The sequence below is a fragment of the Eptatretus burgeri genome, chromosome 12, assembly GCF_056783735.1.
Source record: "Eptatretus burgeri isolate ZD-2024b chromosome 12, Ebu_testis_v1, whole genome shotgun sequence".
In the NCBI taxonomy this organism is placed as follows: Eukaryota; Metazoa; Chordata; class Myxini; order Myxiniformes; family Myxinidae; genus Eptatretus; species Eptatretus burgeri.
In genome coordinates this window covers 95302955-95315454 of record NC_140972.1, presented here as the reverse complement: position 1 = coordinate 95315454, position 12500 = coordinate 95302955, and the positions used below count along the sequence as shown (strand labels likewise).

General features: G+C 51.2%; 1 protein-coding gene across 4 annotated transcripts in view; it reads right to left on the bottom strand.

Moving 5' to 3' along the window:
* Positions 1-12500, bottom strand: part of LOC147016180 (pyridine nucleotide-disulfide oxidoreductase domain-containing protein 2-like) — a 28068-nt gene that overhangs the window by 959 nt on the left and 14609 nt on the right. For 3 of the 4 annotated variants that reach the window (XM_085848958.1, XM_085848960.1, XM_085848961.1), the window contains one exon: positions 1-774. This exon is cut by the window's left edge and continues 959 nt beyond it. In XM_085848958.1, coding sequence (XP_085705084.1) covers positions 554-774 — 221 coding nt within the window. In that variant the 3' untranslated portion in view covers positions 1-553. The remainder of the gene's footprint in view (positions 775-12500) is intronic. The other variant, XM_085848962.1, reaches the window with a different exon arrangement.

Sequence of the window (12500 nt, the reverse complement as noted above, 5' to 3'; positions counted from 1 at the left end):
ATATGTATATTGGGTTGCTTCATAATAGGGGGTAAAAAAATAAAAGTATGAATATTCATGCTCCCTGGGTGTGCCTTTGTTCCATTTGACAGTAGAAACATGCACACCAAATATGAAGCAGATTGGAGGATGTTTAGGGGTTCCTCAAGTTGGCACAATATTGTTGAAATTTGCCAAACTGTAACTGAAAACTTGCCGTCGAATATGCACAACGCAGTACACTTTAAAATCATGGTACAGCTGTTAAGTTAAGGTTGAAGTATGTATAATACAGACATCCTTTTGTTGGACAAATAGGGAAGGGGGTACTCCCCACCCTTGCTCTTCTCCCTCTCCCTTCCTGGATCCATTTACTGTGTGTTTAAACATTTGATTACAACATAGTCTGGACACCAGGACAGCTCAGTTTGCGTGAATGCTCACCATCGAGATGTATAATCTGGGATTAATCTCTAGCCAGTTCAGAATTGACGAAACCAGTGCCAATATGGTGCAGTTGGTATAACGACAAGTGTACTGCAAGTGGTACCACTGGCATTCTGGAAAGATAACTTCACTGAATGGGGTGAGTGTGTAGTTGGTGGGAATGCTGAGGTATGGATATAGCACAGGCTGATTGGGCCAAAAGGCCTCCTTTTTGACTCAATTTCAATTGTAATTGTGCTAAGGGAAAGGCAAACGACAAGCAGTGGTGTTCGGTTCTTGCTTCGTCTCGATAGCTGGCCAAAGCAGTCAGTGCAGCAAGGCGGCCCGCGGACCCCATAACACCACCACCTGCACACACCACATGGTATTCTCCACAATAAAGAAATATTTACAAATGATTATGAAAAACCTCCATCTAACAACAAACAACACATCAAAATGCATGTAATATGAAGTTCCCGAGACAGCAATGCCCCTGTTTGTAATCACATAAAATGTGCAAAAGCAAACTCGAGCCTGTGCAAACATTGAAGCATCGCACTACCATGTTGTTTTTGTGAAATTGTAAAACAAGGCAAAGGTTAGCTAGTTTTAAAAATGGTGGTCCTCTCTCCAACAACATCATGAGGCCAAACATGAAAGGTTTGCAGCTATCACCGTTACAAGTTGTGTGAAGCCTGGTGTTGGCTTAACCGTTAAGGTGGCTGGCCTAAGATCTTCAGGTCTCGAGTTGGAGCTCCTGTCAGGGTGTAAAATCACACCAGGTAGATTGACTCAGCCTGTCATAATTCTGAGGTCAGCAAAATGAGTACCAGCTTAGTGTAAACAGGGGGCACCGCATCAGCATCTCGTTAAATAACACCAGGTGGGTTGACTCAGCGTGTCATCCTTCTGAGGTCAGAATAATAGGTACCAGTTTACGGCAAACAGGGGCACTGCATCAGCAGCACAGCCGCACTCCCAACAATGATACAACCAGCAGCCACAGACTGCATACAAAATAATAAACAGGTCATTTTGTGGGTTTAAGGCCTCAAGTCTGAAGCGAAGCACGAATCAATCAAGTCAATGAGCGTGTTTGGTGTTCGACTGATGTCAACTGAGACAGAACCGTCAGTGCAGAGTATTATTTGGAGACACCAAATAAATCTGGTTCCAGGTTTCTTCGTGGTCCGACACCATCTTCTCTGCTCTGAATTATCTTGCTTAAAAGTTTTTATTAATTGTTCTTACCCTGCGCAAGTGAAGTGAAAAGCGGGGTAAAGCAATTGGTGCATGTCTGTCTGTCTGTCTGTCTGTCTGTCTGTCTGTCTGTCTTATCAGTTTATGGTCAAAGAACAGCTTCTTTAAATTGAATGTTATTGTTGTGGTTACCAGATTCGCAAACCACCATTCAGGTCCCTTAGGTGAGGTATCTCGGTAAGTGCATGTGTAGTTAGGCCCAAACCCGTTGTCTAGTGGGAATACATGTCATTTATACGTGCTGCGACTCTTCAGGATAGCCGTTTTTCTTTTACTATCTTTATTTTGGACCAATCGCCACCATCACAACCACAACAACAACCACCAACCACAACGCCGCTTCACCACAACCGCCATGACCTTTACCGTCGCAACTCGCCACCATCGCATCACCGTCATCTCGCGCCACTCATGGGCACCGATGCTGGACTCGTGTAGGGCGCACGTTGAACAGCGTGTACAAAATCACGGATTTTCTGCTTCAAAAACGGATCCAAAACGACACACGCCCACTTTTTGCCGTCCAATCGGTGAGCGAGGGGCGAATTGGTCTCGCCCCCAGGGCGATCGATATATGCAAATTTGTGGATCAAAAAGCCTTCACGCCCACTTTTTCTCGGGCCAATGGGGAGCGAGGTGAAAGGTCAAAGGGAGGGGGTCAAAGGCGAAGTTACGGGGGGGATAAAAGGACGGTGTTCGTCAGTCAAAGGAGTCGTAAAAGTCGGAGCGAAAGAGTCAGCAGAACGGAGGCGAAGGAGTCGGAACGAGGCGAAGGAGTCGGAACAGAGAGTCAAGACTTCGCGGGCGGTGGAGCTGCTCGTCGTGTGCGTTGGAGTCGGAACGGAGGGGACGAGCTGTGGAGAGGCGGCGAGTCGGACGAAGGGTGCTCGCGTCGTGCAAGGAGCTGCGCGCCCGAGGGAGGCCGGCAGCGCGACCTGGCCGAGGTGGAGACGCTCGTCGCACATAATAAAGATCCTCTATACCCCGAGCATCAGCAACCCCCTCCTGTTTCCCCCCCGCGCTGAGATAGTGCGACCAAGGGGCCCCGTTCCCACCGACCTGCCAGGCACTGTCCACGAGGCCCGCGGGTTGCGGGGCCATCGCCGCTCCGCGTCTCATCACCAGACGGGTAGGCCCGACCAGGTCTCGGCCCCAGGCCTACCTCATTCTTGAGGGTATTTCTTTTCCTTGGTTTTGGGTATGTGTTGTCGGCGCCGTCTGTGAAGTAGAATTGTATAAGTGTTGCCGTGTGCTCGGTAGTCGGTATTAGCTCTGCACTGTGTTTTCACTTTTATATTTGCTTTTTGTGTAAATGGAATTGTGTTTTCTTTTTTGTGTGCATTTGGTGGAATTGTATTTGTGTGCTTTCCGTTCGTCGCGAATAAATGTGCTTTATTGTTGAACTGTTCTCCCGCTTCGCTTCGTCTTTTCCTCCATTGAATCCCCATCTTGCTTCACGTAAAGGGTTGGTAGTGGGCTGAATACGCCCGATAATTAATCGAACCGTCGAGGTCGACGATAACACCGCTCGGTTATTCTGATAGTACGGAACGGGTCGCTTAAGTGGCCCGTGTCCGAAGTCGACCTGCGGCGAGGTGCGATCGCCCGGTCTACCCTCCGCGTGGGTACTTAGGTAGTTCGAATTTGGCGAGCAACCCTATCCCACGCGGGGGCTGATTGGCTCGATCGCGGTGAGACCGAAAGGTCCACCCATGACTGGTTCCCGGCGTTAGTCCGAGAGGGTCACGACTGGATTGTCCGTCCGGTGGGCGACGTGCCGCGATTCGAGTTACGTGGCCGTTCGCACGCCGGCGGGCGCGAAGACCGCAACACTGGTGTCAGGAGTGGGATGCAAATTCATCGCCCTCCTCGCGGCACTGGTATTGGAGAGCGGGACAACAGGCTCTCCTGTCTCCAGCGAAATTCACGGGAATCGGTCCAGGGGTGAGAGAAGCGACCCCCGATTCCCTCCAAATTACGAGCGAACAAATTAACCCTTCACGAGAAGCAAGATGGCGTCTCAAGGCGAGCGGGAGCCGGGGGTATTAGAAATGGATGTAGAATGTGTAGAATCCATGGTCCAGGATGGAATCCCCGAGCAGGAAATGTTGATTGTGCAGGAACACGGACTCGCCCCAACTGAACCCAGGGCCCGAGGTGGGTGCGGCAGCGGCCGCGGTGTATGACACCTCCCCCCCCCCTCTCCACCAAGACCCTTCCCCAACCCTTGCCGAAACGGCTCAGCTGAGTGCATCCAACATGGCCCAGCTATTCACCATGCTGGCGGCAATGAACGAAAAGATGAATGCGAAAATGATCGAAAAAATGGATGCGAATATGAAGAACGAAATGAAAGGCATGAACGAAAAGATGGATGCGAATACACAAAAAATGGATGAAAAGATGGATACAAATACAAATGAAGTGAAAACGACGATGGATGCGAATACACAACAAATAAACGAAAAGATGGATACAAAAATGAACGGAATGGAAACAAACATGAAAGAAGAAATGAAAGAGCTACGGGGTGAGACGCAGAACATGGGCCGATGCCTGCAGGCGGGCATGAAGGCCGTGAGCAGGGAACTTAAAATGGCGACTCCACGTGTCGGAACAAACGAGCTGGAAGGGGGGTGCAACGGCTGACAGGCCCGCGGTGGAGGCGGGGTGAAAAATAATTCGTGGAACGTGTTGGGCGAGGGTCGTGACGATGACCGAAAGGGAAAAAATTAAATGGGGAGACCAAAACGTGTGAGACGAGACACGAGGTGACGACAACAGAAATAATAGTTGAGACAAGGGAGGTAAAGGGTGAAGAGTTGGCAGAGACACGGGAGATGGGAACGATAGAGGGAAGACTACACGATGAAGACGGGGTAAGTGACGCGCACGCACACACGGAGGTAGTGGAGGACAATGGGGTTGAGCTCGCGGAGCGTGTAGGGACCCGGTGCGAGCACCTGGATGGCCTCCTCCAGGAACGAGGGGAGGGAGTAGAGCCGGTTGAGGCGAGTCACGACCAGGTGAGTTCGGTCGTGCTTTGCGAGGTTGAGGGGACGAGTGCTGTGGACGGGTGCACGGAGAGCTTGGGGGGTGTAGAGGCCCCGGAGACCCTTGTGGGGACACAAATCCCCAGTGTGGTTGTCCCTGTGTGTGTGGTGCAAGGTGTGAGTGCGTCCCCGTGTGTGGAAGCGACCCGTGTGTGAGTGGTGTGGTGGCGATGGTGCCGGAGTGCGTGCTTCCCAGCACGCCGTGTGTGGATGAGGCACCGTGTGTGAGAGAGGCCGTGTGTGTGAGTGAAACGGCCAGTATGAGTGAGGCACCACGTGTGAGTGGTGTGGTGGCGATGGAAAATGCCGGAGTACGTGCTTCCCAGCACGCCGTGTGTGGATGAGGCACGGTGTGTGAGTGAGGCACCGCGGGTTAGTGCCCCGCGTGTGTGGGTGAGGCACCGTGTGTGGATGAGGAACCGCGGTTGAGTGCCCCCGCGTGTGTGAGTGAGGCACGAGTGAATGGAGCACCACGTGTGAGTGGTATGGGTTATGCAAGGGAGACCGTGTGTGTGAGAGAGCGGGATGTGAGGGAGATGTCGGCCGGCATGTGTGAGCAGGCAGCCGCGGCTCCCGGTCTGAGCTTAATGGTGTGGACTGTGTGTGTCGTAACACGCAGGTGTGCGTGGGTTGAATGGAGACGACGACGGCGACAGAGGAGAGAAAGCCGAGTAGCGGCTGTGGTTGTTTCGAGGACCGTGCCGGGTTCACCCAGCAGTGAGCACGCGGTTCGTGCTGTGCAACGCACGAGACCGCCACGTGCTCGCTTGCGAGAGTGAAGTCCCGGTCCGGAAACGCACGCGGTGGATTTGCCGATCCCGCGGACGGACAAAGTTTAGGCAGGTAAATGGATTTGGACCGGACGGGTTCTCCACGCGATCGTGCGTGTTAAGCTCCAACGGGCAAAGCACATGTGTTCGCGTGGGGAACCCCTCGAGACGTGTGGCTTGTGTTTTTTTTTTTGTTTTTTTTTTTTCCATGCGCACGGTGACGTCATGGCTGCACGTGGGGTTGGAATCCGGCAGGAGGGGTATCTCTGCCGGATGGTCCCGTCCAAGGAGGGACGAGGAACACGTGCAGCTGCATGACGTCACGGGCAGGTGCAAAGTGCGCGAGCTCTGAGTTGCCGCGCAGGTGCTGGGCATGAAAAAAAAAAAAAGGAACAAGCCTCACTTTCGGGTACACAGGATTCCTGGGCAAGGGGTGGAAGACCTCCTTACTCTGGGCACAGGATGGAAACTAGTTAGGGGGAAGGGTTAGCTTAGCTAGACCGACTCCATGGGGCAGGGGTAAGTCCTCATGGAGTCCGTGGAATGGATTAGTTAGAGGGATTGTAGCCAGATTTAGGTTGGGAAATAAAATGATTTATTTGGAGGACAGTGACAGACTTGTGGATGTGTAGAGGGGACGTAGCTTAGCTACGTAGTGTTAAAAGGAACGTGCTACTAGTTTAAGGGACGACGTGGGAGCACGAGTTAGTTAGGGGATGTAGTTAGGAGGATGGCAGAGTTCAGCGGTGTGTGTGTTGAAGAGTTGTTGGTGAGTGAAGTGGAAGCATGTGCTTGGTGAGTGAGTGAGGCCAGCGGGTCTGTGTGTATGGAGTGAATGGGGAATGCATGGTGCGATGAGTGATTGGGGGGAGGAGTGACTCCCGCCCAAGGGACCCCGGGGTCAGAGTAAAGTGAGTTAGCTGGGTTAGTCAAATTGAAAAATGGAGGTCGTTTTGCTGTTGGTGGGAAAGTAGGCTCGAGACCCATTTGGAGGGGTGCAGGAGCCCTGTTGACGGGCTTGGGAGCGTGGCTGCGAAAGGTGAGTATCGCTGAGTGGGTACCCGGGCACCAGGCTAGTCGGCCGCGGTAGGCCAAGGGCCCATGGGGGGCCGGGATAGAGTAGTGGGCACGGGTGCGCCTGCTTGGTGCGGGGGCCCGGGGCGCCATTAGCCGCGTGGGCAGTGCAGTGGGCACGGGTGACCCTCGGAAAGGGGCCCGGGAGGCCGGCCTGCCACGTGTGCGTTTCAGGGGAGGTGCCATGGGGGGCACTCCCCGGTGTTAGGGAGCTGGTAGGCTCGGAGGCAGTGTAGTGCCCGGGGGTGCCATAGCGGGAGAATCGGCAGAGGGTCGTGCCTGCCAAAAGGAGCCACGAGTCCCAGCCAGGAGACCGTGTGAGGGCACGGAGAGAAAATTGGGGGGGCGAGGCCCGAAATTGTAAGGACACCAACACAGGCGACGGGAATCTGGGTTGTTAGAACCAATAGTTTAAGCGAGAAGCGCTTGTTGAAAGCCCCGGGGTAGTTTAACAGTTAAATGGTTAGGGTAGATTAGGAGATGTACCCCTCCGCACCATCCATCCCCTCGCTGTCGTTGTGGGCCGCTGGACCCACTTGGTGTTAAGATCGCCGAACTCTGGGGAGGCCATTCTGAGGCTTCGTTGGGCCTCGACACAGGACGTTAGCTCTCCCTTATTCCCCTCCGGGAAGGGAACGTCGGGGTTGGGAGTAGGCTAGGTGACAGGATAGGTTAGCCGAACAAAGACGATAAAGGGGGTTAGGGGACGATTTATAGAGGGGAAGTAAACATAAAAATAAAATAAGTTGGGGCTAAATTGGAGTTTGACAAATTAAGGGAGTGGGTATGTACAGTGACAGGCAAAGGCGATAGGTTGGGAGGGAGACAGGTAGGTAGGTCCGAGCCCGCCTTCCGAGTGGCCAGCACCACCGCACTCCCTCCACCAACCTCCACTGAACGGCAAAGGCTGGCCACTTCATCGGCTGGCCGTGTTTTACTTCAAGGCGGAGGCCGCCCAACTTCATCGGCAGCTGTGTGCTACAAGGCCTGTGCCGGCCAGTTCATCTGCTGGCTGTTTTTTCTTCAAGGCCTGTGCCGGCCAGTTCATCTGCTGGCTGTTTTTCTTCGAGGCCTGTGCCGGCCAGTTCATCTGCCGGCTGTGTTTGCCTGCAGCGGCCTTCTTCTGCGGGCTGTGTTTGCCTGCTCACCTTTGCCATGCCATGCCCACTGCCCATGTTCACCAGCCCCGTTCAATTTTTGCTTTGCCCCCCCCTGTTCATTTCCATGTGCGCCAGGATCCGCAAGGCAACAGTTTGCAAGCTGCGAGAACTGCCCTGTTGGCAGCTACAACACGGGCCTGCAGTGGCGGCCCGTGCACCGTGTTTGTGTTCATGCATCCATTCGTTGTGCTCATTGCGTGTGCCACTTGAGCTGGCACGGAGACTGCGTTGTGCAGCCCATGCACCGTTGTGGTTCACTGAGTTCAGTTCAAAAGGGAAGGCCTTGGACTGCGTGTGAGCAGCCAGCCACGTTCCCTGTCACCTGCATTGTTTGAGTCAGAGACTGCATGTGGGCAGCCTGGCTCCCTGCTAACTGCTTTTCTTTTGCAGAGTTCAGTGATCCTGGGCCATGGTTTAGTGTAAGATTTGTAAGTTAAGGTAAGATGTACTGTACATATGAGTGCGCCCCCGGCATGTATGTCTTAGCGCCGGCAATTTTATTTAAGTCGTCCGTGTGAGTGAGTTTGTTTAGGTAGTTACGCAGCCCTCAGGTTATTTATTTTGGGGACACGAATACCATGAATGTCGCACTCAGGGATCCGTAGGTAAAGTGTACTAGGGGAAAACTACACATGATGGCACACGAAAATTTGACGACTCGGGACGAGTCTGTAAAAAGGGAAGGGGGTAGTGTTGTGGTTACCAGATTCGCAAACCACCATTCAGGTCCCTTAGGTGAGGTATCTCGGTAAGTGCATGTGTAGTTAGGCCCAAACCCGTTGTCTAGTGGGAATACATGTCATTTATACGTGCTGCGACTCTTCAGGATAGCCGTTTTCTTTTACTATCTTTATTTTGGACCAATCGCCACCATCACAACCACAACAACAACCACCAACCACAACGCCGCTTCACCACAACCGCCACGACCTTTACCGTCACAACTCGCCACCATCGCATCACCGTCATCTCGCGCCACTCATGGGCACCGATGCTGGACTCGTGTAGGGCGCACGTTGAACAGCGTGTACAAAATCACGGATTTTCTGCTTCAAAAACGGATCAAAAACGACACACGCCCACTTTTTGCCGTCCAATCGGTGAGCGAGGGGCGAATTGGCCCGCCCCCAGGGCGATCGATATATGCAAATTTGTGGATCAAAAAGCCTTCACGCCCACTTTTTCTCGGGCCAATGGGGAGCGAGGTGAAAGGTCAAAGGGAGGGGGTCAAAGGCGAAGTTACGGGGGGATAAAAGGACGGTGTTCGTCAGTCAAAGGAGTCGTAAAAGTCGGAGCGAAAGAGTCAGCAGAACGGAGGCGAAGGAGTCGGAACGAGGCGAAGGAGTCGGAACAGAGAGTCAAGACTTCGCGGGCGGTGGAGCTGCTCGTCGTGTGCGTTGGAGTCGGAACGGAGGGGACGAGCTGTGGAGAGGCGGCGAGTCGGACGAAGGGTGCTCGCGTCGTGCAAGGAGCTGCGCGCCCGAGGGAGGCCGGCAGCGCGACCTGGCCGAGGTGGAGACGCTCGTCGCACATAATAAAGATCCTCTATACCCCGAGCATCAGCAACCCCCCTCCTGTTTCCCCCCGCGCTGAGATAGTGCGACCAAGGGGGCCCCGTTCCCACCCCCTGCCAGGCACTGTCCACGAGGCCCGCGGGTTGCGGGGCCATCGCCGCTCCGCGTCTCATCACCAGACGGGTAGGCCCGACCAGGTCTCGGCCCCAGGCCTACCTCATTCTTGAGGGTATTTCTTTTCCTTGGTTTTGGGTATGTGTTGTCGGCGCCGTCTGTGAAGTAGAATTGTATAAGTGTTGCCGTGTGCTCGGTAGTCGGTATTAGCTCTGCACTGTGTTTTCACTTTTATATTTGCTTTTTGTGTAAATGGAATTGTGTTTTCTTTTTTTGTGTGCATTTGGTGGAATTGTATTTGTGTGCTTTCCGTTCGTCGCGAATAAATGTGCTTTATTGTTGAACTGTTCTCCCGCTTCGCTTCGTCTTTTCCTCCATTGAATCCCCATCTTGCTTCACGTAAAGGGTTGGTAGTGGGCTGAATACGCCCGATAATTAATCGAACCGTCGAGGTCGACGATAACACCGCTGGGTTATTCTGATAGTACGGAACGGGTCGCTTAAGTGGCCCGTGTCCGAAGTCGACCTGCGGCGAGGTGCGATCGCCCGGTCTACCCTCCGCGTGGGTACTTAGGTAGTTCGAATTTGGCGAGCAACCCTATCCCACGCGGGGGCTGATTGGCTCGATCGCGGTGAGACCGAAAGGTCCACCCATGACTGGTTCCCGGCGTTAGTCCGAGAGGGTCACGACTGGATTGTCCGTCCGGTGGGCGACGTGCCGCGATTCGAGTTACGTGGCCGTTCGCACGCCGGCGGGCGCGAAGACCGCAACATTATATTTTGAACACAAATAGGAAGACAAATATGCCGTTTAACGTCACTTTGGCTTTGAATTCTTTCCGATCATACATGCGCAGAGAGGAGTGAGATAATATTATTACTCTGTATGTCTGCTTGGCAGGGAAACAAAATTCAAAATAATTCCAAATAGGAAACTTACTGTTTTTAAGGATGTAATAAAGGACACAAACAATAGGCATGAAGAACCAATGTAATGTGTTAGATAGGATGGTGTAACAGACACTGCATCAATGGCAGTAAAACCCAGAATTAATTTATTTATACACCTTTTACAATCTTTATTTTATTTAAATTGAATTGTATACAGTACTTGAACACTGTGGAACACAAATAGCCTTCTTATCCCTTCCAAGAACCTCCAGTATTGCAGTACTATCAGATCCCACTATTCGTGCGGGATATGTTCCTGGAAAATGCCACGAATGCCGAATCAGCAAATATCGGGGCATTGTTTCAATGCGAAAAAGGGGGATAGGTTCCCAGCGGTTCGTGATTCATAAGGAAAGATCAAAAATCCTACTAAAAACTGTGAATACGGAAATAAATAAATAAATAAAAAATATGTGGAGCATGGAGCTGTGAATGTAGAAATAGGTCACATTTTATCAACCGTGGATACGCGGGGTCCGTGAATAGCGAATCGGCGAATAGCGAGTCTGAAAGTACTCTACTTGTATGTGTTATTGGGTGGTGTATATAAGACTGCTTCAGCAGCGCTAAACTTCCTTGAATTTTTGAACGATTTATTAAAACATTACTTCCTAAAAATATAAGTGCTGAATAAATTTGAACACTGTATGGGGTATCATGTTCTATGAACTCTCTATTTGTTGATGTAATATGTGTACACCTCGTTAAGCTCCTTCCTACGTGTTGTGCACTGGGTTATTGTGTCTTTCTGTGGTGGTCTTGTTTGGGTCCATGACTGTTTCCTCCTCTTCATGTTTTCCTGTTTGTTCATTTTTTGGCAATAAAAATAGGACTACGCGTCCTGAAGCTCACCTGGATCAGGAGCAACAGTCGCTCAAACCCCCTAAGACAATGATTTATTTAATGCCGTGAAAAAAACTTTAGTACATCACGGATGATGAAAGTTGTGGCCAAGTTTAAAATATATATATATATATATATATATATATATATATATATATATATATATATATATATATATATATATATATATATATATATATATATATATATATATACATACACAATATCGAGGCTTGTATAAGAGCTAACAAAAAGAACATACAACAAAGGGAGCAGGAGACAAGAGGGGCGGGAGGGGAAGGACAAAACATTGGGGAACAGAGACATGAAGAGTTCTGTGGAAGGGAGAGGGATAGGGCGGTATAGACAGGGTAAACAAGATGGACTTTCAGGTCCTTACACGACAGGGACTTTCAGGAAGGAAAGCAGGGAATTTGAAGGAGGTCGGATTTGGGTGGATTAACGGGGGTAGTAAAGATAAGAGATGGTGAACAGCTGTTTTGAAGACCTGGAGGGAAGAGTGGGGTTGAAGAGAGTGTGGGAGTTTGTTCAAATGCGAAAAAGAGGAATGAAAGAGTGAAAGTGAGCAGTGTTTCTTGATTTTGTTAGTTTCTCCAGAACGGGGTTGCTGGCGGACCTTGAGTGCCCAGTGGAAATATTGGGGAGGACATATCTCAGAAGTGCAGGGGAGGTGAGGCCAAACGGGAGACAGTAGAAGACAGAAAGACCACCGATCTGCCTGCAGTAAGAGAATGAGAGACCTCAAGACAACCTCATTGCGGAAGATACCAATGATCCTAAATGCCTTGATTTAAACAGCGTGGAGCTGAGAAAGGTGAGAGCAGGAGCACCAGCCCAGAGGGGAGAGAAGTACTCCATCATGGTGTGGACGAAAGCTTTGTACCTAGTCAGGAACTCAAGTGTGGCATGGAAGGACTTTGCATGACAGAGGATGCCCAGCTGGCAATTGGCTTTGGAGGCCACTTTGGAAATGTGGCTTTCCCAGGAAAGATCATGGCAGAAAGTGAGACCGAGAAGGTTGAATGAAAGGACTTCTTCAAGAGGATTGTTGAGAATGTTGATGGGGGGGGGGGGGGGGGGTTCCAGACGGTCCTTTTGGAGAGACATCGTGAGAGTGTGAGATCTGTCTGGATTGAAAGACATGTTCAAAGTGTTGGACCAGCTTATGATTTTATCCAGATCTGCATGGAATGAAGAGGCTGCTGCTTGCCGGTCTGAGGGATTGCAGATGGTACAGCAGAGGGTGGAGTCATCAGCAAAGAGATGAAGAGGATTTTTCAGTCAGAGAGATCATTGATTAAAAAAAAATAACAGGGCCCAGAACGCTGCCTT